Here is a 27,971-nt window from a genome sequence, read left to right as displayed (position 1 = left end):
GTCTCTTCTCTTTCTGTCCTTCTCTGCTGTCCCCCTGCCTCTACCCATTCCTAGGTCTCCTTCCCTTCCCCAACCGATAAATCTTCTTCATACTAGGTCTGTCACATGGCTTGATTATTCAGGAGAACACCTTGGCTGGGCCCGCATTATACAGCATTTAATAAAACACAACACAACACACTTAAGGAAAATACCATTAGAAAAATAAAAATTAAATGATAAAAATGTCTACTAGAAAAACTATCCATTGAGTGCATAACTAGACAGTGGCCCTGAAAGTAAGGAGTCAGACCTGTGACACTGGAATGAGCTCCATACTCACTGTAGGAGACCTTCTGTTTCTGTTATCTATTACACTCACCCTAAAAGTAAAACAAAGAGAGCATAGGTGTGCACACCTATTACACTCAGGAAAGTCAGGCAGTGTGTGTGTGGGGAGGGGGAAGGGGTTAGAAGCTTAAAACTAGCCTGGGACTACACAGGCAACACCCAGTCTCAGAAAGCAAGAATGAAAAAGATGAAGAATAAAAATTGTACAAAAAAAATTGGGGAAATTCGGCCTGTGTGAAACACTGCAAATAGTACCACCAAGAAAGTAAAATATTTAAGCTAGGAAATGAGAGAAAGCATTTGTAAAATCATTTGTCTGATAAAGTTTTACAACTCAACAAGACAAAAAAAAACCTGTCTTTCTCTTTTCTTTCCTCTCTCTTTCTTTCTCTCTCTGTCTCTCTCTGTCTATCTCTCTCTGTCTATCTCTGTCTATCTCTCTCTCTGTCTCTCTCTTTCTTCTCTTCTCTTTCATAGCATTGATTGGGGTTAAATACAGGGCCTCACACATTCTGCAAATGGTTTAAAACAAGATTTATCCCAGTCCATTCAATGTTCTAAAGTATGAAGCCTTTGTATTGAAAAGTGTATAAGTAGTAGTAAACACATGAAAAGGTGTTCAATATAATATCACCATCAGAAAAGCGTTACTCAAAGTCATTATCCTGTATTACTTCACATATTCTAGAATGGCTATAGTCAACAATCTAATGGCCTATTAGTCAGGAGACTAAGAAATCAATATCTACATACACTACTCATAGGACTATAAATGGAATAGCCACCAGTGACCTTGGGAAGGAGAAGACCAATTTCTAAAACAAAAACAGGGAATGGACGTATGTACTGGCTGATTCTATGTCAACCTGATACAAGCTGAAGTCATCAATGAGGAAGGAGCCTCAACTGAGAAGATCCCTCCAAAAGATCCAACTGAAAGGCTTTTCTTAATTAGTGATCAGTGGGGAAGGGCCTAGCTCATTATAGGTGGTGCCATCCCTGGGCTGGTGGTCCTGTGTTCTATAATAAAGGAGGCTGGGGCAAAAAAGTTTTCTAAAGTTGTAATACAAGTACAGTCTGTGTGTATACTAAGCCACTGACTAGCCATTTGTATAAACTGCAAGTGAATACAAACCCTTCTCTCACTTCTAAGAACTAATCATCAGGACTGATGCTTGAATATTTCACCATTGCCCAAACCAAATGGAAAAAACCAGACCCTTAATGAGAAGAAGAGCCAGGGGACAGCACAGCTGAGCAGCTGCATGGCCCAGCACTGCACCTGTCCTTGATAGGTTCTTGGATATGCTGTGACAAAGTAGGATGGGTATTAGATATCCTTTTCTGGCCTCCACACATATGTATAGAAGCAAATATATGTGCATATATTGCACATGCATATACTTACAACACTTCCTCCAAGAGAGGGGCAAAGAAGAAAAGAAGGAAAAACCCTATCACCAAACACCATTTTAAGGTCATATGCCTAAATATTAAAATATCAAAACATTTATACATAAATATTTCCTAAATACATATCTATGGATTACATTAGCAGTATTTTGTTATTCAAAGGTGCTTAATATATATCAAAAATGAACTGGGTAGGTGTAACTAAGAATAATATGCTACTATGGTAGCATCATTCATACTGTGGCAGCTAGACACACAAATCAGCCTTTACCTAGGATCAAGAGTCCTTTTCGCAAAGTCTTACGTGGTTAGGCTTGCTAAGCAACATTCCATGTGCCTGTGACACCAATATGTAATGGTAACAGGATTCCACTTAATACTGTAACTGCTACCAATGGCATTGGGTAAAGAAAGGACACTCTGTGTTCCTGGAGTTATCACTTCCATAGAGCCTGATTGAAAGAGGTAGATGAGTGGATACTAGCCACTGGCATAAACCTAGTCTGCTCTGCTCTGAGGTACAGATCTATAATTCCAGCCCCTTCCTGGGCATTTTACAAAATGAATGGCAACTATCAGATTCAAAACCTGTCAAGCTCTACATCCTGATTTTACCTGCAAGCCATAGCTAAAAACTCCACCATTCTTCCAGTTCCCAAGTCACAAGCTCCACTTCCCTCTGACCTCCCAATTCTAAAGCTGCAAGGGACTCTGAGTAAAGCTGCAAGGGACTCTAAGGGTCCCTCTCTCTCCACCTTTACTCTTGGCCAAGGCCACCATCCCATCGGAGATCTCGTAAACAATCACCCCTGGTTTTAACAATGATTCTTTAGAGCATGTCACCTCTCTTGACCAAGGAGATCATTGCACTAGAAGCCAAGCCTTCTGGGTGCAGTGACTTTATAGATTTGTCTATGAAGTTGACCATTACTGAAAACTGTCTGGAACAAACACAGTGGGCACCCAATAAATGTTTAGTGGGCGAATAAAGAGCATGTAGCTGAAATATTGCACAGTAATACCCCACAACTCAACTCACATACCAAATATCTGACCACAGTCGTTTTTCAGCAAAACCCTGACATTTTGATTCTCCACTCCTAACCAGCCATTCTAAATTCATTTCCAGGTACCTTATTTCTACATATGCTAAAACCCAGCTAGAGTAGACTATTATGAAATAGCTGTATTCCTGCATTTATACATGTGCAGCAATATACAAGTATATAAGCTACACATATTTCATATAGTTATGTTTATATCAATAACTTTCTACAGAAAGATATAGTGAAAAACCAGCTAATGAAGGAGGAAAGCTGGGGTTTGCCACCCTGTTTGGGTGGCATGTGAATAGAGGCCCAAAGACACTGAAGGAGAAAATCAAAGACACTGAAGGAGAAAATCATGCAGCTCTCTGAGTGGAAAACACTCTAGAGAGCAAACAGGAAGACTCCAAAGTGAGAAAATGACCTCCCTGTCACCTTTGTGGCCTCAGTACCTGGCACTATGCCCAGAACTCTCTCATCTATTCTTCACTCTTTTACCTGCTTGTTTTATTTAGTTAAAAACTCACTATCTGCCAAGAATTGCTGTCCTGTTAGATGTCAAGACAAACCACTACTTATGGAAAATTCTTGGGATCTAACTGAGTTTATTTTACATTTGACGCCAATCACAACACCAGCATGACTATTGACCTTGAAAACTCTCTTCTGATTCTCTCGGTCTCCATGTAGCTGCATCATTAATAACATTGTTCCCCCAGGGCCTCACACTCAAAGCCCAACTCATGAAAAATATCACATACATGCTTACTGGGCATCATGCCAAAAATTACTTGGAATATTTGATCTGCCTTTATCCTATCTTTTTCGAGCTTCTCCATAACAAGGTTTGGAGAGAAAGATGGCATCATTTACCATTCTCTCAAACCTCCACATCTCATGGGACACAACAATCACTTGCTCAGAGGCGACACCTCCAAGTTTCTGAAGTCAGATCCCCGCCCTGTAAGGAGTCCTCCAGCTGGAATCCAAAAGCAATGCTATAATTCCTGGAACGCTTTTCTCCTGGACCAGAGCCACCAGCAAGACAAATTCTAACCATTTTAAATAAAACTCTCTATTGCTTGACACAAAACTAGTTTTCACTTCTAAGTCAAAATTCGGTCTCTCTTAAAATGTTGATTAGGAAACCCAGTTGCTTCCTCACTTGCTGTTTTCAGTCCAGAGTCTTTATTTTCTTCCCTTTTTAAAAAAGATATTAAAACATGAAAGTTATTAGACCTCCCTTTCCTGGGCACAGGACAAAATATAGATAGATATCTGTGTAGGAAAATAGGTAATGAAAGTAGGTAAACAGAGACTCTGGAAGCAGCTGTCAACCACGGCAAGTGGTAACAATTTCAGAGAACAAAGGTTTCAAGATAAGGCCCTTCAAGAAGCATCACCAGATAAGAGAGAGTACAGTAAACCTTTGCCTAGGAAACCAAAGGAGAAATGCACATTTTCCTGTGGAGATTAATAAATTAAGATGCTTGGACTTAAAAAAAGGGAAGGAACATTCTAAAGCTGAATATCCCACCCCCTTGACAACACAAATCAAATGCAATTCAGAATAAATCAGGACTAAAGTTAATGATTTTGTTGAATTAGTCCACACTGTTACACAGAAAGTCATTACTATCCTACTTGAGACTCAGATTATATACAGCATCCCACATATTTGTGTCTTTACCAGATAGCTGACCAAGGGCATCTTTATCAATACCCAAGGGGCTAGGACCTCGTACTATGAATTATTCTCTGTGTAATTTGAAAGTTGGAAGATCTAAAAGCACGGCAGTCAGCTACATGATAACAATGGCTCTATTATTAAAACCTGTTGACTCATCCAGCAGCTCCACCCATTGTCTCCCTACTCAGCTTTCTTCCAATTACACAACTATCATCCCTCATCCCAAAATCTGAACTCCAAATCCCAAACCTTTTCAAACCAATATGACATTGCCAGTAGAAGATGCCACACCATGAATGAGACCTTGTTCCACGTGTATTATAAATACAGTAAAAGTGCACCTTTAAGCTATGTGTGTAAAGTGTGTGGGGGGGATGTGTAAGAATCTTCTGTTTAGACTTGTGTCCAGACCCATCATATCTTTCTGTTGAATGCACATATTCCAAAAGCTCATATCAGAAGCACTTCTGGTGGCCACTATTTTGGATTAGGGATGCTATGTCTATAAGGATTCCATTATTCCACTACTCATTTCAGGAACGTTCCACTGTTTGTGTCCCATTTCTCAGAACCCCAGTGGCTTGTTCCAATCTGTCTAGCTTATATATCTCTTACCACATCACTCACCCACCCTTCATCTTCCCTGACCTTTGCCCTTTCCCACTTCACCACCCTAATCTCACTGTGACAATCTACCTGCTTAAAAGTACTTGTACCTGCGAGTACCATCAAGAAAATAGAGTTTAATTCTGAGCAACTCAAGAATATCTAAGGATATTTTCATCCTGGATGAAGTTTAAAATTTCTAGCCTAAATAATGCTACTACTTAGCCCAGAAACGCCTTCCCAGCCTTGTCTATTGAGCGAGCTCCTACTCCACTATCAAGACCTAGTTCTAAAATCCACTTGTGGTGGCTTGAATAGAATTGGTCCATGGAAAGTAGCACTATTAGAAGGTTCAGTTTTATTGGAGGACATGTGACCTTGTGAGAGGAAGTGTGTCACTGGGTGGATGAGCTTTGAGTTTCCAATGCCTAACCTCCGTCAAGGGCAGAAGAAACCTGGATACCTTCAATCAAGATGTTGAATTCTTGGCCCCTCCAATACCAAACCTGCCTGGACACTGCCATGCTTCCCACCATGATGATAATTGACTGAACCTTTAAAACCAGCCCCAATTAAATGTTTGCTTTTATAAGAGTTGTGTTGGCTATAGTGTCTCTTCACAGCAATGAAACCCAAATTAAGACGCCATTCTTTTCTAGTTTTGTCTGAGCCTAGCAGAATTCCATCATTTCATGATCTTTTGCACTCACATCCTAAAAGCCTTTTTCAGACAGGCAGCCATTTTGACTTTGTCTGCCACCCTGTGGAGAATGAGCACTTCTTTGTCATTCTTGTCAAACCCAAGCACAGCAGTGAACACACAGCCATTACTTCCTAAACCTATCCTGGTTTGCTCTATAATATCATTTAACAACAGTCCAGGTGTCAAATATGTTTTATTCTTGGTATTCAAGAGCCACTGGAAACAAATATTATCTTCTTGTGTTTCATATTTCTCATGGGTGATGCACTGAACACACACACACAAACATGTGTTCACCAAATACATCAGCTACTTCAGTGTCTTCCTTCCCAATAGACACAAGCATCAGAAACACTTCTCCTCTTACTGCTCCAGTTTGAATCTGGAACATTCTCCACAGGCTCATATTCTCAGTACTTCTTCCCAGCTAGCTCTATCTGAGGAGGCCGAGGAGGCCGCAGAGGCTTCAGGACATTAAGGCTGGCTCACAGAAGTGGGGGACTGGAGTAGACCTTTAAAAGTTAGGCCTGGCCTTTAATTCCTGCTTCTTGGTCCCCCAGGGTGTGAACAGTCTCTGCCAGGCCCTCCTGTTGCCACCAGGATGGATTAAGACCCTCTGAAACCCCAATTCAGAATAAATCTCTCCTCTTTCGTCAGGTGCTGTGGTCACAGTGATGCAAAAATAACTAATGCGTGTGCTTCCTACTTCTGTTGCCTGCGTGGAAGATGCCTCCAAACCACAAAGGAAAGAGCTTGACTGTGTTGGGCTGCAAAAGGTGATGAGCAGCTATGAACATCATGATCCTCCTTCCACTGTGACTCACCCTGAGGCCATACACAGGAGGCTTCAATTCAGTAGAGCAAGAGTGAAAAGAGCTCAATAGCACATCAGAGCTGGTGAGTCAGTTGTGAAGAAAGCGTGATGATTAAAACTCTGAAGTATCTGCTCTCTGAAACAAGGTGGGTACGTGGTATTTGTTTTGAAAATCACTACAGAATATTTCCACTGCTGTACAACCCAAATTAAGAGGAGGATTAGTGACTTAAGCCCTGGACCAAGGCTACAGTTGCTGTAAAGTGTGACAACCATAAAGTACCCTTTGTTAGTACCCATGGTTCAGTGATTGGCCCAGGCTAAGAGGGTGGACTGGGTAAAACCTACCCAAGAGATTAGAAAGAAGAAACAGGAAACCTAAATCCTAGCAAGATTCAAAAAACCTCTGCCCACCCACCCCCAAATTTTTAAAGGTATGTGAGAGCTCGTAGATGGCTAAGATGTGCCAGCCAGTCTGCAGTAAAGGCATCAGGCAGCCTTGGCTGACTCCCTGATGCAGTGGTCTTCTCTCCAGTATCTAGTGCCATGGAGCCCTACAGAGTGAGTGAGAAGCATGAGAATGAGAGGGCGAGTGGAAAACTCTGAGGAATTAGCACTATTAACAGGAAACATATCTTCCCTGTTCCTGGTTTCTATAATGAGAGATTTTTTTTCCCTAAACAAAGTCTGCCCTCTTCTCTATTTCTCCACCCCAAATAGCTCCTTCCTCCTTCTTTTCCCTCTTTTAAGCTTACATGAAATTTGAGCTACTCTTAGGAAGTTAACTAATTAGCCCTCCCCTCCCTCCTGCGTGTGTACGCTAACTGCCCAGGCGCACTGTCTAATCCCCTCCAGCCCCTTTCCTGTCTCACACTGTGCTGTCCCCAGCATATTTCCTCACTTGACAAAGCTGATGTTTTTTACAGGCTTCAGAAACTCACAAAATGCCTTACTTCTTTACAGTTCAGAGAACAAAGAAGCAGGGGGGTGGGGAGCCAATCCTTCTCACTAAACTCACCAAGGTAGAGTTCTCAAGGAGTATTCCTGGGAAATACACCAATTCCGGAGCCTGTCAAGCAGTTCCACTAAATAACTCATTTCATGTAGAGGTCTTTGGCTTATTAGACAGGGTTCAGAGAACTTACTTGCTGTGGGGTCTCGAAATACATACAATTGTAAATGGGAAAATACCTCCTGATACATGTCAGGTCTTATGCATCTTCTGTTTATAGTTACTGTTTATATTTAACTTGAAACTTGGGTTTCTTTCTTTCTGTTCTTTTGAGCTTCTAAATAACAGAGTAACCCACAGTCCTTAGTTAGTGTATTTACATTGAATATATCTAACTATGTTAATGGAATGCTTTTAGAAACCATCAAACAAACACCTGACTCTTACACTATTTTTTTTTTTAGTGTTTGGGGGGTAATACATGTTCCTCTGTGTGTGTGGGGGGGGCGGGGAGGTACATGTGCCTATGGAGGCCAAAGATTATGGATGGCTTCTTCAATCACTAGCCACCTTTTGTTTTTTAACAGACAAGTCTTTTCACTGAATTGGTGAAATCCAGGAATCCACTTATCTCTGCACCCTGGACTGAGGCTAGAAACACTGACTACCACAGAACACAACACCAGGTCTTCTTGTTTTATGACAAGTATTTGCTCACTGAACCATCAGTACAGTCCCTATATTACTAAGTTTTACAGCTTTGTATTGTTTCACATTGTTAGTGACTAATGTATTTTTATGCATATCAATGAAAACATTTAAGTTAAACAACTAAGTGGGAACCAAACAGCAAATACGGTAAAATAGAATCAGAATAGCACTTTCTCTCTTATACCACACATCTCCAGGGCCAGCTGCATCTTGGGAAATCATGCCCTTCCCGAAAAAAATCTTTCTGTCACAACATCTGTCCCAACACCAGGAGTAACTGGGACCAGCAGGACCCAGGCACACAGAAACTCCACTGGTCCAGTGGCATGGGTTTCTTCCGGTCCGTCTGGGCCAGTGCTCTGGCTCCACAAGTCCCATAATACCCAGAGGACACTCTACTCCCAGACACTCTAACATGCCCAGGATCCCAGAATCACAGGATATCCCAGAGAGCTTGACTCTGAGGAGTTCTGACCCAACCAGGATCACAGGAAGGACAGGCTCTAGTCAGATACAGCCAAGGCAGGTAGCACTAGAGATAACCAGATGGCAGGAGGCAAGTGTAAGAAAATAAGCAACAGAAACCAAGGTCACTTTGCATCATCAGAACACAATTCTAGCAAGTCCTGGACACACCATCACTCAGGAAAAGCAAGATTCCAATCTAAAATCACTTTTCATGGTGATGATACAGGACTTTAAGAAGGACATAAATAACTCCCTCAAAGAAATACAGGAGAACACAGGTAAACAGCTAGAAGCCCTTAAAGAGGAAACGCAAAAATCCCTTAAATAATTACAGGAAAACACAATCAAACAGGAAAAGGAAATGAACAAAACAATCCAGGATCTATAAATGGAACTAGAAACAATAAAGAAATCACAAAAGAAGAAAATCCTGGAGTTAGAAAACCTAGGAAAGAAGTCAGGAGCCATAGATGCAAGCATCACCAACAAAAAACAAGAGATAGAAGAGAGAAGGGTCAGAAGACACCATAGAAAACATTGACACAACAGTCAAAGAAAATGCAAAAAATCAAAAAGCTCCTAACCTAAAACATCCAGGAAATCCAGGACACAATGAGAAGACCAAACCTAAGGATAGTAGGTATAGAAGAGAGTGAAGATTCCCAACTTAAAGGGCCAGAAAATATCTTCAACAAAATTATAGAAGAAAATTCCCCTAACCTAAAGAAAGAGATGCCTATGAGTATACAAGAAGAGGACTTTATAAATTACTCTTTCTCTGAGATGAATGCTTTTCAAAATCACCACAGCCAATGAACCAGATCCTTACCCTCACCTAATGTCTGTGTCACTCTCCAAGCAGAACCATTGTTCATTGAAACAGTTGGTGAATGACTTCATGGATAGACTATCTTAATCACACACCATTTCTTAAACGAATGTAACCTGTTCCCTGTGGGCTGAGAATGAAAACACTCACTGAAGTCAAATAGCTTTGACCAAGCAGGAAATCTGCATCCAAAACTTGTGCCTACAGTCCATTCCTTGGCACAGCAGTACTGTCAACTCTCAGCCTAGCTACGATGGAGGTAAAATCCTTTGGTGATGCGAGGGTCATTGAAGTATAGCCTTATTACAATGAACTCCAGTGTCTAAAAATTGTTCCTATTTTGGGCTTGTACCACAGTAAGAGCCAAGATTTTAATCTCCACTAAAACAAAACAAACAAACAAAAAGCCTATCTATTTATGTTCATTAAAAAAAACCAATAGTGATGTATTATTTTAAAATATCATACAGTTAATATGTTTGGAGTTATTTAAAATTTATATTGAGAAAACGTATTTTCAGTATTGCTGTAAACAAGGAACTACATAAGACTGTTCAATTGATTGTTGTTTTATATGAAACAACTTTTATAATACTCATTTTTACTGTTACGATATTTTATAAATTTTAAAGAATATGATAAAAAAGAAAGGTATGCCAGGTATTGAAGGAGGGGTCTCTGGGAGGAGTTGGGGTACAAAAGGGAAAGAAGAATGTGACGTAATTCTATTTACTTAAAATGTTTTTAAATGTTAACAAATTCATATAAATTGAAATTATGTATTTTCTGTCATCATAATGCAATAAAACTTAAATCAATAAAAAAAAGTCTTTCTGTTTCAAAGTGTTGTATATGTTGTTGTAAGGTTCTGTAGTGAACTTTTGTTGTGTTGAGCCCTGTAAAACCAAAAGAAAAAATATTTAAGCACATCCAAGAATTTGGGAAAAATCCATTTATCCTAAAAAATCTTTCTCTTGTTTTCCTTTTGCACAGTTCTGAGAATGGAATCTGGGTGACACCGGGCAGGCTTTCTGCCTCTGTGACAAACACCCAGGACCTAAACTGCAATTCTTAAAGCAGAAAACTTTGTCAGAAAAATTAGTTTGTCAGACTAATATGTTACAAAGCTAAAAATCTTCTAACATCCTCTCATTGAACCAGCAGCTTGATGTTCATAGACCATTATCCTCCCCAGAGCAGTGTTTAGTTTCACTACAAAACAGCTAACTGTAGGAATGAGGTCCAGGAATGGAGTCATATGAGGAGAATTCAGAGAGCTTGTGAGAAAACTCCAAGGATATGAGACAAGAGTCTTGTGACCTCGGTCTCCTCCAAACACAGAATTGTTCATGGAATGTGTTTTCATTCTTCTCCAAGGTATGGCAGATAGGAGATTCCCTACAGATTAGTCATGATTGCTTGCTATTGTTATTCAATTAAATATTTAAACTAGCTTTATATGCCTCTATGGAAAAACAAGTTTTTGCCAGTGAGGCTTGTCATTGTGATTACATACAGCTTCTCTCATGAACAGTACTCACGTGACCTTTCTTAACCCTAAGAGTATAAATTGTCTGAGGTTCTGAATAAAATTAGCTATTGCAAGAGACTTTAGTCTTCCTTGTTTATCAGCTCCATTCTCCAGGTCACATAGCCTCTGGATCAGTGACAACTAACAATGGAAATTCTATTTTGTACGCATGTATACTAATCATAATAAAAAACACATTGGGAAAGAAGGCTTTAGAAATGGACACTGACTACAGCTTAGTCATTAGATTTTAATGCTAATATATTCAGCTGAAAAGGAAAGCGAAGTTACAAGGATCAAATAAAGGCTTTCTACATTTTTCCCTGTGCAGACTCTCTGTGTGTCTTATTTGCAGCAACTTCAAAGGTTTTATCACAACCACTGAGCTCCATCACTCCTAAGTCTCTCCCATCTCTTCCTAGGAATTACAGAAGGGTTGGCCCTGTCAATGTCTGAGCTTCGCCCACTGCATGGAAATGTGGAATTTGGAAACAACCAGCTTATCCAAGACTGAAGAGCTTACATGAAATTAAGGTTCTCTCATTCCTGTCCAGTTGGCCAAGGTTCCCAAATGGGCCTTCTTTCTTAACTCTTCCCTGTTAATGCTTCCTGTCCTAAATCTCACTGGTTCTAACTTTGTAAAGTTATTGTAACTAATTTATCTCACTGCAGCCTGTGCCTGGGTTATGCCAAGCACAGTGTCTTTCATACACTAGCTGATACTCTGTAGGGTTGGCAAATATCTGTATCTCAAATGATGGTACATTTTAATATATGTCTTTAAAGAGTATTCTCATTAGCTTCTAATGATCAGAATTTACATATTGTACAGGCAGATTAAACAGCTGAGGTCCTTTCTATATCACAGAAACATTTATCCTTTCTAAGTACTCTTCCTTTTAGGACAAAACTGAGAAGGAAACAAATCATATACATTACATTCAAGTTCCCCCGTTATGTGAAAAATTCCAAGCTCCATGTTATGTTCATCACCAGTATTGAGCCAAAGGCCTGAACAGGAGTAGATTTTGATAATGTATTTGCAGATGGATGGATAGATGGATGTTTGGATGGATGGGGGATGATTGGATGAATAAAAGGTATGCCCAAAGAGATGTAAGCTTAGAGACAGCTGCTCAGTTACACACTAAATGTCAAAATCGATGTTTATCATCTGAATTCATATTGAGATGAGTCTGTAGTAAACTCATCTATAACTACCTGTGCATTAATTACATATCCATGAATATTATGGGTCTATACTGATTTGCTTTGTATCATGAAATCAGCCAGAATATAAATGCATCTTCCAAATTTAGTTTGACAAAACAACCTTCTGTGTATCTTCCAACAGTGATAAGAAAGGATCTGCTCACAGATGAAAACTCAGAGGTAACTGCCAAGAAAAGGTCAGATGGGGAGGAAGGGTGGGACCCCTGGGCACCCCCCCCCCCCGTATACCCACCCACACACAGTGCAGAACCTTTCTATTTGCTCAACACCGTAACTTTATCTTCTAGTCAGTAATCTGATAGGTTTCTGCACACACAAAAATATAATAAACATGCTGGATTAAAGCAGAGACCATTATTTACTTGGAGTAAAAAGGCAAGTGCTTGGTAGAATTAAAGAAACATAAAATGTTTTTGTTAGTTGCTAAGATAGAGTTTCTACAACTGTGACCACTGGAGAGGCCAGTGGTCAGTTTAGCCAGGAGGCTCAAAGTACGAGCCCCATGGAGAACACCAGAATACGAAACAATAATTATAGTTGGAGACAAGATATTCTTCCTCATTGAAAAATAATAAAGATGAGACTTTACTGGAAATAATAAAACCAACCAGCGAAGCTAACTATTCATTCAAATTGCAGAGTTTCTCTTAGCAGCAGTCTTAATTCCTCTGAATGGCAACTGTTCACCCCCAAAGCAACCACAATCCATGTGGTTGCTTAACTACAACTACATGTGCAAAGAACACCCCAAATTTGTTGACTTCCTCACAAGAACTGGCTTGTGGAGAAGGCTCTCCTTGAAGCAGACATTGATTCTTAGGTATTTCTGAGAACTGTGACCCTTAATCTAGCTGCCTCCCTCTTCAGACCTAGGAGGTGCAAAGTAGGCAGAGCCAGGTTATCCATTAAGTACAGTGTTCTCGATGCACACAGATGTTCTGCCCTTCTCCAGGCCACACCCCTTCACCTTCACTAATACGCTGGGATCTTGGTTTCATTGTCTGCTCTAAGTGGCACAAGCCCCAACCCATTCCCCATCACCTCTGTATTTAAGATGGCTGCAGGGTCAGGTATCATGAATGACTCCTCTACTGTGTGTCCATCGGATACATTAGCAAGAACAGCATTTAGGAGGACACCCTTCCCTTGCGTGAACTATTTAGCCAGCCTTTATGCTTTATCAAGACTATACATTGTGTTTCCAACAAATACTAGGTCATACTAGACCCTTCCAAACCCTCAGAGGTTTGCCCTGTATTAAACAGGCATGTGGACAGCTAGTTTCAAAGGTACCTTTTAAATCTGGAATGCTTTAACTATTAAGTCTCTACATCTAATTCTTACCATATCCTGCCATAAAGTACCCATACTATATTTCCTTGAAAGTCAGTGGACATCCCTCTTAGAAAAGATTCACAGGCCTTAAGCTCTCTGTAAGCAGCTCCTGGAACAAAAATAGCTCACTCATAGTTCTTCTGCTAACCAGGCAAGCTCTTCCAGGGATCTCTTCAGAGCAGTCAAGAAATGATGAAAAAGAAGTGTGTCTTGGGGCTGGTGAGATGGCTCAGTATTTAAGAGCACCGACTGCTCTTTCAGAGGTCATGAGTTCAAATCCCAGCAACCACATGGTGGCTCACAATCATCCAGAATGAGATCTGATGCTCTCTCCTGGCCTATCTCAGGATAGAAGTGTCTTTTTTTTCGTCTTCAGGGAAATAAAAAAACTACCTGGAAGCACTGACTATAAGGACCAGGTCATTTGTACCAAGGCTGCAATTCATGGTAGACACCTCACTCCCCTGAAGAGAAAGGGGGAACGTAAGACAGGAGCAGAGCTGGCACATGCCTCAGTGAAGGGGGCAGGAGGGCCAGGATGCTTGAGAAGTAAGGGCCCCTGCTCTGCAGAATAATCTTCTTTCTCACTAACCTCAGCATCCCACAAACAGCTGGTTTTCAGCTCATTCATCACTTAGCCCACTCAGAGTACACAAAGCAAGAAGAGCAGCTTCTTAAATATAACCTAAATAAAGACAAGGACCTGCACCAGGCTGTGGTGGTGCACGCCTTTAATCCCAGCACTTGGGAGGCAGAGATAGGCCGATTTCTGCGTTCGAGGCCAGCCTGGTCTACAGAGTGAGTTCCAGGACCCACCGGCCTGCTGCAAAAGGCATTCTTAAACCAAAGCCTTCCAGCTCAGGGTGCTGGTATGTGCAGAATCAGTGCCCCTCCCCCATAACACTCCTCCTAGTGAGCCCACTGGCCAATGGATAGTTCTAAACCCAGAGTCACACAGATGGCCGGGGGTAAGCACAACAGATAATAAAATAAAACAAGAAGCCATTAAGTATGGTAAAGAGATCCATAGGGAAGAAGAGGTGAGAGGGGCAGAAATAATGCCTAAGAGGCCTTATCTTCTCAACATTAATATTTCACTCTTCCCCATTCTAAAGTGAGGATTCTTCAGACAGCAGCAGTTCCTTGAGTGACATGCTGACTCATTCATTTGCCTGCCACTGCGGGTTAAGAGGGCCTCACAAGAACCATAAGGAAACACAATGTGTCACATGTAGTTCACTATCTCCTTTTCCTTCAGGCTGTGTCTGTCTTTTGCTTCGTTCATAAAACCTCTTGATAAAGTTTCTTGACTATCACATGGTTAAATCTGTCTTTGATACTTGACGTATCTTTGACTCATACTTAGTATAGTCTTTTGGGTTCACAGTTATAAAACTGCACGTCCCTATTTTCCACTAAAGTTTTTATCTTTTTTTTTTTTTTTGGTTTTTTGAGACAGGGTTTCTCTGTGTAGCCCTGACTGTCCTGGAACTCACTCTGTAGACCAGGCTGGCCTCGAACTCAGAAATCCACCTGCCTCTGCCTCCCAAGTGCTGGGATTAAAGGCGTGTGCCACCACTGCCTGGCTAAGTTTTTATGTTTTCATTTACATTTTTACAACATTAATACTAACATTAATTCTGACATTAGTTAATGTTTAATAGTGACATAAGGAATACTATTAAGCATGTTCTATCTCAGGGCAAAAAGTCATTAAAAATAAATATTTTTAATCAAAAATAGTAGATGCAAAAATAACTCCACAGTTAGCAAGAGAGAGGGATCTTTTAATTCTTCAACATTATATATCATGACAGCTTTGGAAATCAAGACATAAGAACCACCCAGGGAGAGTATTTATGGACAGTCCTATAAGGTATGCTTGTAGGAGAGGAGGCTTATGGTCTAGCAGCAATAAGCCTGGACGGATTCAAAGAAAGAAGCATTTAACCTGCCCAGTTTATTCAGATCCATGAGTTATTCTGAGACCATATATTCCCTAAATTCAACAATTAAAGTTCCTCTCTCAAATGATGGGCAGAAGGTGAGTGGTATTCTAATTGAGGAAAAACTAAGCCTTGGCCACATGCTGGGTTTCCTGATTGATTTTATTTTTAATTGGCCCAGCATAAAAATCACAACCGCGTCCTCTCGGGTTGTGAGGGTAGCTCTTCCTGTGAAAACACTGGTAGCGATTTACCAAGAATCAGACAGATGGCTGTTGGGCTATTTCAGGGTGGCCAGAACACAATGCTCCATGGAGGCCAGAAGCAGAACACAAAGTGTGTAGAAATGAGAATCCCTGGAAAGAAGCTATATCCGTCCAGCCTTATTAGAACCTACTGACTACATGTGAAAGCAGTGCCCATGGAAGTCTCAGGAAACTGGTGCTACAGTGTTAAGTAGTTGAAAGCCACCAGAAATGGATGCTTGGGAACAGAACATGGGTCCTCTGGGAGATCAGTAGGTGCTTTGAAGCATGGAGCTAGCCCCCCAACCCCCGTATCCTTCAGTTTTAAGAACTACAATGCAGAGATCCTCCTCTAAACCCTGTGAAGCCGCAGCACTTACACACCAATGCAATCAGTCCAAGCAAACGACAGATGACTAATGTCAGTATTTCCCCTGGGACTGCACCAAGGATAATCTGGGATAACAAAGAATACAAATACCACCCTTTAACGACATTGGAAAGAATGAAGCTAGTAATTCCATTATCCCCAGCATAAATATCTCTACAGAAGCAAAGGCTCACTGCCAGAATTTAATCTTTACTCAAAATAAACCATTGCCTGCACTTAAAGGAATGAATCAGTTAAAACACCAAGTGGATAAACCTGCCTGAACCTTAGGTCAGAAATCTCATCTTAAGGCCCAGATGACCGCTGACTCGAAAATAGCAAAACTTCTGCACAGCTGGACTGTGTGAGGAGAGCCTCAGGATCCCCTGAATGCTTCTCACTGCCCCATGATGCCAATCTCAGCCAGGACCTCCGCCTTTGAGAATGACTAGAACAAAATGGTTCCTCTTCCTTCCTCTTTGCTGTTGTGTGACGTACAGTCTTCTTTCTCAGGTACACTCAGGTCAGGAACCAGGGGTAACATGACAGGCTGTATAAGGCAGCAGAAATGAGAGGGTATCTCTATGCCCAGGGGATGGGGGAGGGCAAAGCAAAAAACAAAGAGCAAAGAAATCCATGGAAGCTTCCTCAACAGAAACTTGGTGCCACCTTCTCTTCCTGAACTCCCGGGTCACACCTCATCCACTCGTCAATACGTTGTTGTTTGGGTCTTTCTTCCATCCTTGAAGCGTTTCACATTTCACTTTTAAAGCTTGCGTTTCTTTTGAATGAAATGAATAGCTAGAGCATCTGAGGCAATTTTAAAATAATGAATAAGATAATACTGAAAAATATTCCAGTGTAATCCTGTCCAGTCCACGTAAGACGTAGATTACACATTAGTGATTTCTAGTCATGGAGGCAGATCTACACGTGGCTTCTTTCTTGCAATAAGCTCATACTTAATATGAAGGACATCCAAAGTGTGGAGGACAGAGAAAGAAGCCTAGTATTGCAGCAAATCTCAAAACAGTTCTTATTCACAAAGGTCTTAGGTAATCTTTACTCTCTAATGTCTACCAGATATCCAAAACGGAAAATCCATTAGGCAAAGGACCATCTACATGACTCTACATGGATGTGAAGTCAAGGTCTGATATAGTTACGGTGTAAGGCCTACAGATTAATTAAAACCACAGGACTGGGAGTGAGGACAGAAAGGAGGAAGGAAGGGAAGCTCTTAGATACTAGTGAACATCTACTTATTGAGGAGAACTGAGATTGCTTGTGGAATTAAATACAACAAGTCCTGTACCAATAGGAGCATCCCATCAACTTCGTGACATTTGTGATGAACCTGGAAGTTTGTGATGATAAGAGTCATCAGAGGAATGAAGAGGAGACTTTGTCTTCAAACTATTGGAGCCAAAGAAATCAGTGGACTCAACAAGTGCCAATTCATGGGATGAGCACGTGACAGGAAACCTATCAAGTCCAATGGAAGATTAGAAAGGGGATGAAGAATTCCACCGAGGCAAGGATCCCAGAAAAAAAAAAAATAGGAGATATGACAACTGTGTGTTAAGGAATTTATATGAATTTATATGAATTCACGAATAAAGAAGTGTTATAGGGATTACTTCAGGGGTAACACACACACACACACACACACACACACATGTTCTCTATGACCTGAGACAGCATAAATGCTGATCATTCTGTGGCCTGTGCCCCCTGTACACTCTGAGCCCAGGAAGTAGGCAGGTAGTGGCCCATTAGCCATCCTAACCTGACATCTACTAGGTACTCTTTTGTCTTAGCACAAATATAAAATTCAAGAGTTGCACATATTCCTTCAGAATAGAGATCTTCCGTAACTTGCTGAGTTCTTTACTAAGGTATGAGATTTTTACAAGTCTTATTCTTACCTCCATAGGAAAGGCTTTGAAATTGACCGTGTGCTCAGAACCACGCTGGTTTTCTCTTCCCCAGTGAAATCTAACTTCATACAGTTCAAACTCCTGTCCCTGAGGCAGAGGTCCTCCTGACAAAACTGAAAAGAGAAAATGACGCTGCTGAATGCTGTGCCCAGCTGTACACACAAGAGATGTTGTGATTGTGATTGTGCTGTTGTTGTTGGGCCAAAAAGCTCCTGGACTCTAAAGACTGAATCTGCAAAGTCAAAATGAGAAACATATTACAACTGAGGCAAATATCAACTGTCCAGTTTTCACTTAGATTCTTACGCTTGCCATGCAGATAAGACCAAGGTAGTGATATGCGTATTTGAAGTGTTCTTGTTTTATACTCCAGGAATAGACAAGGTAATAAATCCCTCCTGAGACTCTTTTTAAAGATATGTATTTTAAATTATGTGCAGGTGCTCATGATGCACGAAAAGGGTGTCAGATCCCCTAGAACTAGAGTTATAGACAGTTGCTAGCTACCTAATGTGGGTGCTGGGAAATAAATTTGAGTCTTCGGCAAGAGTAGTGTTGCCTCTTAACCAATGAGCCATCTGCCTAGTTCCAACACACACACTACTGTGACTTTTATGCTGATCAAGACACACAAATATGGTCAGAGGCCCATGCAAGCCAGACACTTGCTGTAATGCCTATCAATGAACTAAGCAACATCTTGGGGTCATCCGCTGGAATTAGTTTAATTTCAATCAGAGAACAGGTATAAGCTGATAAAATACCCAAGGAGAATGAATATTCATGCAACCAGCAGGGGCTGAAGAGGTGGCTCAGTGGTGAAGAGTTGCTGCTCTTGTAGAGCTTCTCGGGTTTAAGCACCCTCCTGGGGCAGCTCACAACCTTTTGTAACTCCAGCTCCAGGGATCCAATACCCTTGTCTGGCGTCCTCAACACTCACACACATGTGGAACACACACACACACAAAGTAAAAATAAATGCACAGTGGCACAGCACAGGCCTTTAATCCTCTCAGGAGGCAGAGGCAGGCAGATCTCTGTGAGTTTAAGGCTAGTCTGGTCTACAGAATGAGCTCTAGGACAGCCAGGGCTACAACAGAAAAACCCTGTCCTAAGAAACTCTGTCTCGAAAAATCAAAAATAATTTTTAAAAAATTAAAACTTAAGATAAAAAAAAAATAAGTCTATTATTAAATCAGAGTTTTAAAAACCAATGACCACTCAACATATCACATATACTGCCCTGACTATTCTTGGATAAAATTGTAATCAAATAGTAACAACGTTCAAAATATTAGCACCAGTCCAACTAGTGCTCATTTCTGAATATGATCTAGAACTCTGTCTCAAAGAAGGAAACATTGAAGTTTGGTGGGAAATGCATCTTCATGAAAATCTGAACTTCAGCAATTTCTTATGTATTTTCTTTAACAGCCCCTAGAGAGAGCATTTGTAAATTTAAATGAAGTGTATTATAAAGCAATGGCCGATTTCAATAGAAACAAAGATTGATCCCAGACTTTTGTTTCCCTCTAGCAGCTTCTAATTCAAAAACAGTATCAGTTAAGAATTTTAGGTTCTTTTACACAAATAGCTGATAACTTTCCTCCCCGATACCCTAGACAAAGGGTCAGCCAACAGCCCACAGTCCACATGGGAGCCTGATGCTTATCTCTCTGGGATCAGGGGGGCCTGATGCTTATCTCTCTGGGATCAGGGGGGCCTGATGCTTATCTCTCTGGGATCAAAGGGTCAGCAAACAAGCCCACTGTCCACATGGGAGCCTGATGCTTATCTCTCTGGGATCAGCTAAGTCACCATCCTCAGCTCCTCCAAGAGATAAGAAAGTGAACTCGCGCAGCACTGTCTGTTGGTTGGTTGATTCGTAGCTAATAACCAGTTCTAACTGGCTTTATGTCAGTCCGTGTGCCCTACAGCCAAGAAAATGTCAATTAGAAAGAGAACGAGAGGAAAGAACATGGCAGAAAATAGAGGCACGAAAAAAAATAAAAGAAAGAAAGAAATGAATGACTGTTTGTTCATGCCTGAAGGGCATCAAGTTACAAAAAATATGCAGTTTAAAAATGTCCTACAATGCAGCATATATACCATTGCAACACAATTCATAAGAGCTCATTGTATTAATTGGAAAAACATTAAGAACCCAGGAGTAAAATAGTATAGTAGGGGAAAAGTTGAAACATAATTCTTACCAAAGGAAACAGTCAATGTTTGAAGTCAATCCTGTTTTATTAGACATTAAATAAAGTAAATATAACCTAATTCTAAAATCCCATGTCTAGTATGTTTAATTTTGTTCAGCAAAGATTTCTAACACATTCTTAGAGAGTGTGTGGGATGATGATGGTTCCTCTGTTTGGATGCAATTATTTAGAAATACCATAAAAATACAAAGTCCTTAAATGTTAAAGAAAAAAAACAAGGAAATAGAGGCAAGATAAAGGCGTCTCACACATCATGATGTCCTGGAAAGTATCTTACAAGGTTGGTTGTCATCTTTCTACCAACTTGGGAGAAAAAAGAACATCCAGGTTAATCGCTCTGTAAGTAGAAGTGAATAAGCCCCATGAAGCATCTCTCTCTCTCTCTCTCTCTCTCTCTCTCTCTCTCTCTCTCTCTCTCTCTCTCTCTCTTTCACATGTGTGTGTGTGTGTGTGTGTGTGTGTGTGTGTGTGTGTCTGTGCGTGTGTGCACGAACACAGAAGGGGTGGCCATATGATTAAGACTATGGCACAGGAATCCAACAACCTCTACCTTCTACCACAACAAATTCCCAGGGTTAGTGTTCTCATCTTTATGGACTGAGGGAAAGGTGGGCTTCAGGGATAAAGCATAGTCAGCCACAGTCACCCATCTAGCAAGTTCAGGACAGAGCCTGGAGCTAGAGCTTCAGCCATTATGGGGATTAGTTAGGGAAAGAGACTTAAATTAGACGTCTATGAGAATGAAATAAAAAAAATATAGATTCTAAGCCTAGATTTCTAAACTCTAGGTTCTTCTTAGACAACTAAATTCTATCAGATTTTCCAAAAGGCAAACAAAACCAATCTAAATGCACGATTCAAAAAGGTTTACAGATTCTCAGAATTCTGTGAAGACACGCTCTAACTTTCTGTTCTGTATATACCCATGATAGACGTTTACGATTATTTATTTCAAAAAGGTACCACAGATTCTGAATAGTTCACGACCACATGGTCCTTTCCACTGACTGTCTAAACTCCACCTTGAGAAGAGCAAGGAAGGAGATCAGATTTCTACACTCTGTACCCTGCAACCCAAATCAGAGAAGGAAAAGGAGAATCTCCTCACACAGCACCTCAGCTAGCATCCTCTGAAGAACACACTGCCTCCCTACCACTACCATGCACAGCATGGACCTGACTTCAGCCTTAACGGCAAATTCTAGAACTCACCATTTTTAAATGGAGGCAATAAAATTAATTTTCTTGGGAGAAGCTGAGCTCCATGTTACAACAGAAAAGAAAGAGGTGTATCATAAAATTAGGCATACACAAATAAGAAAGGGAGTTAAGATCCTTCTAGTTTCTATCAGCGCCTTGAGCTGACCCTGTGCCACAGCTCTCCATACCCAAATCCCGTAAAAAGAGAACTGATTTCCCAGAAATGCTGACATGCCTTAGAACACAGGTAAGGCCATCACTTCTGCTCATGTTTCTGGCCTAAGAGGGACCACTCCAGAGCCATAAGAACACAAAAACCAAGGAACAGCAGGGGACAGGATCGTTCCAGTTTCAATCTGCACCTCAGAGCTGGCCCTGTGCCACAGTTCTCTATACCCAAATTCCACCCAGAGAGAACTGATCTCCCAGGAGTACTGACACCCAGGCTTACAAGAAGGACAACTCACAGTCAAAAACAGAAAGACCAGCTAACGCCACAGAAACGAATGCTACTTGCCATCATCAGAACACAGTTCCCCCACCACAGCAAGCCCTGGATACCACAAAACATCAGAAAAACAAGACTCTGATGTAAAATCACATCTCATGATGATAATAGAGGACTTTAAGAAGGACATAAATAACTCCCTTAAAGAAGTACAAGAGAACACAGGTAAACAGCTAGAAGCCCTTAAAGAGGAAACACAAAAATCCCTTAAAGAACTACAGGAAAACACAACCAAACAGGTGAAGGAATTAAACAAAACCATCCAGGATCTAAAAAGGGAAATAGAAACAATTAAGAGATCACAAAGGGAGACAACCTGGAGATTAAAAAAAAAAAAAAAAAAAACCTAGGAAAGACATCAGGAGTCATAGATGCAAGCATCACCAACAGAAAACAAGAGATAGAAGAGAGAATCTCAGAGGCAGAAGACACCTTAGAAAACATTGACACAACAGTCAAAGAAAATGCAAAAAGCAAAAAGCTCCTAACCCAAACCATCCAGGAAATCCAGAACACAATGAGAAGACCAAACCTATGGATAACAGGTAAAGAACAAAGATTCCCAACTTAAAGGGCCAGTAAATATCTTCAACAAATTATAGAACAAAATTTCCCTACCCTAAAGAAAAAGATGCCCATGAATATACAAGAAGCCTACAGAACTCCAAATAGACTGGGCCAGAAAAGAAATTCCTCCCATCATGTAATAATCAAAACAACAAATGCACTAAACAAAGGAAGAATTTTAAAAGCAGTAAAGGAAAAAGGTCAAGTAACATATAAAGGCAGGCCTATCAGAATTACATCAACTTCTCACCAGAGACTATGAAAGCTAGAAGATCCTGGGCAGATGTCATACAGACCCTAAGAGAACACAAATGCCAGCCCAGGCTACTATACCCAAAAAACTTCACAATTACCATAGATGGAGAAAACAAGATATTTCATGACAAAATGAAATTTGCACAATATCTTCCCACAAATTCAGCTCTATAAAGCATAATAGATGGAAAACTTCAACATAAGGAGGGAAACTACACCCTAGAAAAAGCAAGAAAGTAATCTTCTTTCAACAACCCCCCAAAAATAGCCATACAAAGATAATTCCACCTCTAATGACAAAGATTTTAGGAAGCAACAATCACTATTCCTTAATATCTCTTAACATCAGTGGACTCATTTCCCCCAATAAAAAGACGTAGACTAATAGACTAGAGACTCCAGAGAATCAAATAACCTTATCAAAAAAAATCAGGAACAGAGCTAAACAGAGAATTCTCACTGAGGAAACTCGAATGGCTGAGAAGCACCTAAAGAAATGTTCAACATCCTTAGTCATCAGGGAAATGCAAATCAAAACAACCCTGAGATTCCACCTCACACCAGTCAGAATGGCTAGGATAAAATTTCAGGTGACAGCAGATGCTGGTGAGGATGTGGAGAAAGAGGAACACTCCTCCACTGCTGGTGGGATTGCAAGCTGGTACAACCACTCTGGGAATCAGTCTGGAGGTTCCTCAGAAAACTGACATAGTACTATCTGAGGACCCAGCTATACTACTACTGGGCATATATACTCAGAAGATGCTCCAACATATGGGAGAAGATGGAGGAGATGTAAAGAAGGTCAAGAAATTGAACAGAGTTGTGTAGCAATGTGGGACTGGGAACTGGGGTTAGCAACCAGAAAGTCCCAGATCCCAGGAAAGCAAGAGGTTCCTAGGACCCACAGTGATGGCATTAGCTAAAATACCCCACAAAGGGGAGGGAAAACCTGTCAAGACCATATCCAGAGGTTAGGCATGACGCCCCCCCCCCCAGTTGAGAGATGGGGCCACCCACCCATCTCCAAAATTTTAACCCAGAATTGCTCCTGTCTAATGGAGATACAGGGACAAAGAGTGGAACAGAGACTGAAGGAAAGGCCATTCAGAGACTGCCCCACTTGGGAATCCATCCCACATGCAGACACCAAACCCATACACTATTGCTGATGCCAAGAAGTGCTTGCTGACAGGAGCCTGATACAGCTGTCCCCTGAGAGGCTCTGCTAGATCCTGACCAATACAGATGTGGATGCTCGAAGCCAACCATCGGACTGAGTACAGGGGCCCCAATGGAGGAGTTATAGGAAGGACTGAAGGAGCTGAAGGGGCTTTATCTGGCATCAATGGGAGGGGAGGCCCTTGGTCCTGTGAAGGCTTGATGCCCCGGTGTAGAGGAATGCTAGGGTGGTGAGGCAGGAGTGGGTAGGTGGGTGGGGGAGCACCTTCATAGAAGCAGGGTAAGAGGGGATGGGATAGGAGGCTTGCAGAGGGGAAACTGGGAAAGGGCATAACATTAGAAAAGTAAACAAATAAAATATCCAATTAAAAAAAGAAAAGGAATTAAACTATTTGCCTAAATCCCCACTATAAGATACATATGAATACACACTTGAAGGAGCAGTATGCTGTTTCTTATGGGAAAGGGTGATACAACTGGTTTTGACATGGATCTCAATAAACAAAAGGAAATCTACCTTTCAAAACTGTAAGACAAAAATGACCAATACTGAGAGTCTTACAAATTATTATTATGTTCTGTGTCAGGAGAGAGAATCAACTTACAAAAATGAATAGCTTTTCTTCAGATAAACAACAAATATCCAGAGAAAAGGGTCATGAATGCACTCCTGTACAGGCACAACAGCCTCAAAGAAAAGAACATATATAGAGATAAACTTAAATAAGGATGTCAAATGCCTCTACAATGAAAACCTTAAATCTCAGAAGAAAGAGATAAAGACACTAGAAAATGGAAAGATGCCCATACTCATGGACTGGTAGAAGTAACGCTGTAAAAATGACTATTCTACCAAAAGCCATCTACATATTCAGTGCAATCTTAATCAAAAATTCCTGTTTCATTCTTCACAGAAATATAAGAAACTATCCTAAAACTTTTATGGAATCCCAAAAGACCGCAGATAATCAAAATAATCCTGAGCTAAGTGAGCAGTGCTAGGGGGATTACCATTCCAGATCTCATGACAGATTAGAGAGTCATTGTAAGAAAAACAGGACAGTGCTAGCACAAGGCAGACATGTCAACCTCGACAAAGCCAAGGACATGAACATGATAAATATAACTACAGCCATTGGCTCTACAGCCATCTGCTCCAAATCTTCTAATGTGAATAAGTAACCAGGAGTCACTGCAGAAACTAGGATAGTAAAGGGGGACCATTGTGGAGGTAGGAGAATAGTAGGGTACAGATCATTTGAAAGTGGTGGGGAGGGGAATGGAGGAGGATTTTAACCGGGGAAAAGAATGGAAATAAATAAAGAATGGGAGAAGAGAGTAAAATAACAGTAAGAATAAAAAGAAATCATGCTGTTAACATTTACCTAAAATTACATGTAATAAACATAAACTTGTACATATGCATAAATATACAGGATAAATAAAATCTTCCCATCTGAACAGACAATGATCCCCCCAAGAGCCACAGACTAACAAAAGCCTCAACACCAAGCATCAGAACCCCCTGTGAGTCAGGTTTGTCCAAGAGACTCCCAAAACATGGACTATTATTGTTGCCCTTGGTTGGTTCCCCAGGGCTGAGAATACCAAATACTCTGGACATAGGATCCAGAGGACCTGAGATACATTTGAACTGAAGGGCTAGTCTTCATGGTACCAAAAGGCACAATGCAAGCTTCCAAGGGAGAGAATCAACCAATAATCCTACCCAACTACAATGATTATGAAGCCCAACAATGACCAACATGGCACAATGACCTTAGGGGTGCAATAGTGGCATACATACTTTGGCAGTAACCAACAGCTCTCTACCTAATCTTAAGAACCACCAAACAAGAGAGAAATCATGCCTGGAACTGGAAATCTAGTCAGCTACCAAGGCCAGGTGTGGTCCTAGATCTTGGAGGAGAACCTACAACTACCACTTGACTGAAACAGAGTATCTTCTAACTATGTTTTTATTCTTAGACCGCAGATCCATGTAGTTCTCAGTCCTCATTAACGTAACTGTTCTTTACAACAGACAGAGGTCATTACTAAAAACCACAAATAATCAAAATGCAGAGAACAAGAGCTGGAAGGTGTACCCAACAGATACAAATGTTCCTCATCTCAAGGGTTGTTGTAGAAAACAGGACAGAACAATTGTAAGAACCAGAAGAAGTTTTCTTTGAGATCATGTCTCCTAAAAATGTCAGAGAGGCTACACCCATGAAACTTCATCAACAGGATTATGTAAACAAGACCTGAATAAGGATGACAGCAATGGACAGGCTACCATGGAAGGGAGAAAGCCTGTGGGTCTTTGGACCTAGACAAAGAACTGAGGAACGCTGAGAGTAGGGAAAATGGTCTCCTCCAGGGAAGAGCCTTCCTGGTGTTCTACCCTAAGATCACATATATCAGATACTCATGTACATTATATGGACTGAGAAGGTTTTATTCATGTATTCAAGAACACACACACACATGCTTGCTCATGCATATGTAATTTTCTACCATGGGTGCCTCAGGTCTTCAGACACAGTAAGTACTCTTATCCACAGACCACTCTCTCCAGCTCCAGAGCTTCTGTTTTTAAGCATGTTAGAAACACAAGCTGCACAGTCCCATGTGTTGACAGGAAGATACTCAGAATCGAAGGGAAGCATTTACAAATATTCTTTATCATCTGTTACAAGATACCAGGCAGGCAGTGTATAAAATACATAGAATACAATGATTTTACAAAACAGATAGAATTCCTGGCTTCATGGATCTCACATCCATTTAGGTTGAAATTGAATTCATCTCAATAATGAGGATCAAACATCAAACACAGCCAAGCCACTCTTGGCGACTGTGGCAGTTTTATTAGCTGCAGTTAATTGTATTCCATTAAATTACAATGAAGCAACAGGATCCTCATGCACCACAAACGCTGTGAGGGTATGTGAACACATGGGAGGAAGGCACTATCCCAGACTGATCCTCAGGAAGAGATAGCAAAGCGGTGGCTTTGTCCGGTGTCAGGGTCTGTGTACTTTTCACTTTTGCTGTTGGTTAACAACTCCAAAGTAAACCATACTAATACCGGGTGGCTACGCAAAGCCATTAAAAAGGCAAAACTCTGAATCTAGTTTGAGATGCCAAAGTAAAGGAACTGCTTATGCATCCCTCAAGATAGCCTGTTCATACATCAAGATGAATTGTCACTGTTGGATCCCATCTGAAGATACTACACCCACTTTCTACAAAAGACAGTGTTTATTAAGAAGGCAGTCAAGCCAGTGAGTACCTTTCCTATGTAACCATGCACTAAGCTCTGGAGAGTGATGTGTGGATAGTGCCTGGAAGACTCCTTAGGGGAGTGACACCAACTCCAATGAAATTACAGTGGAAACAGCCTTCGGACGTCTCTTCTGAAATGCTTCATTTCCTCAGAGTGACAAAGCCGGGAGGAGAATCTGCAACGAGTTGATGTCATTGCTACTGTGCCCATTTCTCAGCTGTTCTTTAATGGGCCTTGTCATGATGCTTTAGAGACACAGACAGAGCCCCTAAAGGAATGTTCTACAAAATTTGAGGGTTGTGTGACAACTTGATGAACAAACATGTACCTAAACCTGTCTAAGCCTCATAGTCCTTTGCTGAAAACAGATTTACCGTGTAATTCAAAAGCTGTGCTTGGAGGAGAATTCCTTCACAGTTCATCTGAACTGAACACTTATTTTGAGTGTGTTGGCCACAAAGGAGACAAAGCAAAAGGATCTGACCTCAGCAGCAGCCAGGCATCCGCAGTGCAGCCAGGCATCCCCAGTGTAGCCAGGCATCCCCAGTGCAGCCAGGCATCCCCAGTGCAGCCAGGCATC

General features: G+C 41.0%; 1 protein-coding gene across 1 annotated transcript in view; it reads right to left on the bottom strand.

The window, feature by feature from the left end:
• Positions 1-27,971, bottom strand: part of Ca8 (carbonic anhydrase 8) — a 96,499-nt gene that overhangs the window by 59,001 nt on the left and 9,527 nt on the right. The window contains exon 3 of the mRNA XM_031366678.1: positions 18,151-18,275. Coding sequence (XP_031222538.1) covers positions 18,151-18,275 — 125 coding nt within the window. The remainder of the gene's footprint in view (positions 1-18,150; positions 18,276-27,971) is intronic.

Source organism: Mastomys coucha, unplaced genomic scaffold (genome assembly GCF_008632895.1).
Source record: "Mastomys coucha isolate ucsf_1 unplaced genomic scaffold, UCSF_Mcou_1 pScaffold14, whole genome shotgun sequence".
Classification (NCBI taxonomy): Eukaryota; Metazoa; Chordata; class Mammalia; order Rodentia; family Muridae; genus Mastomys; species Mastomys coucha.
Note: the sequence above shows the minus strand (reverse complement) of the source record. Positions and strands in the feature narration are given on the sequence as shown.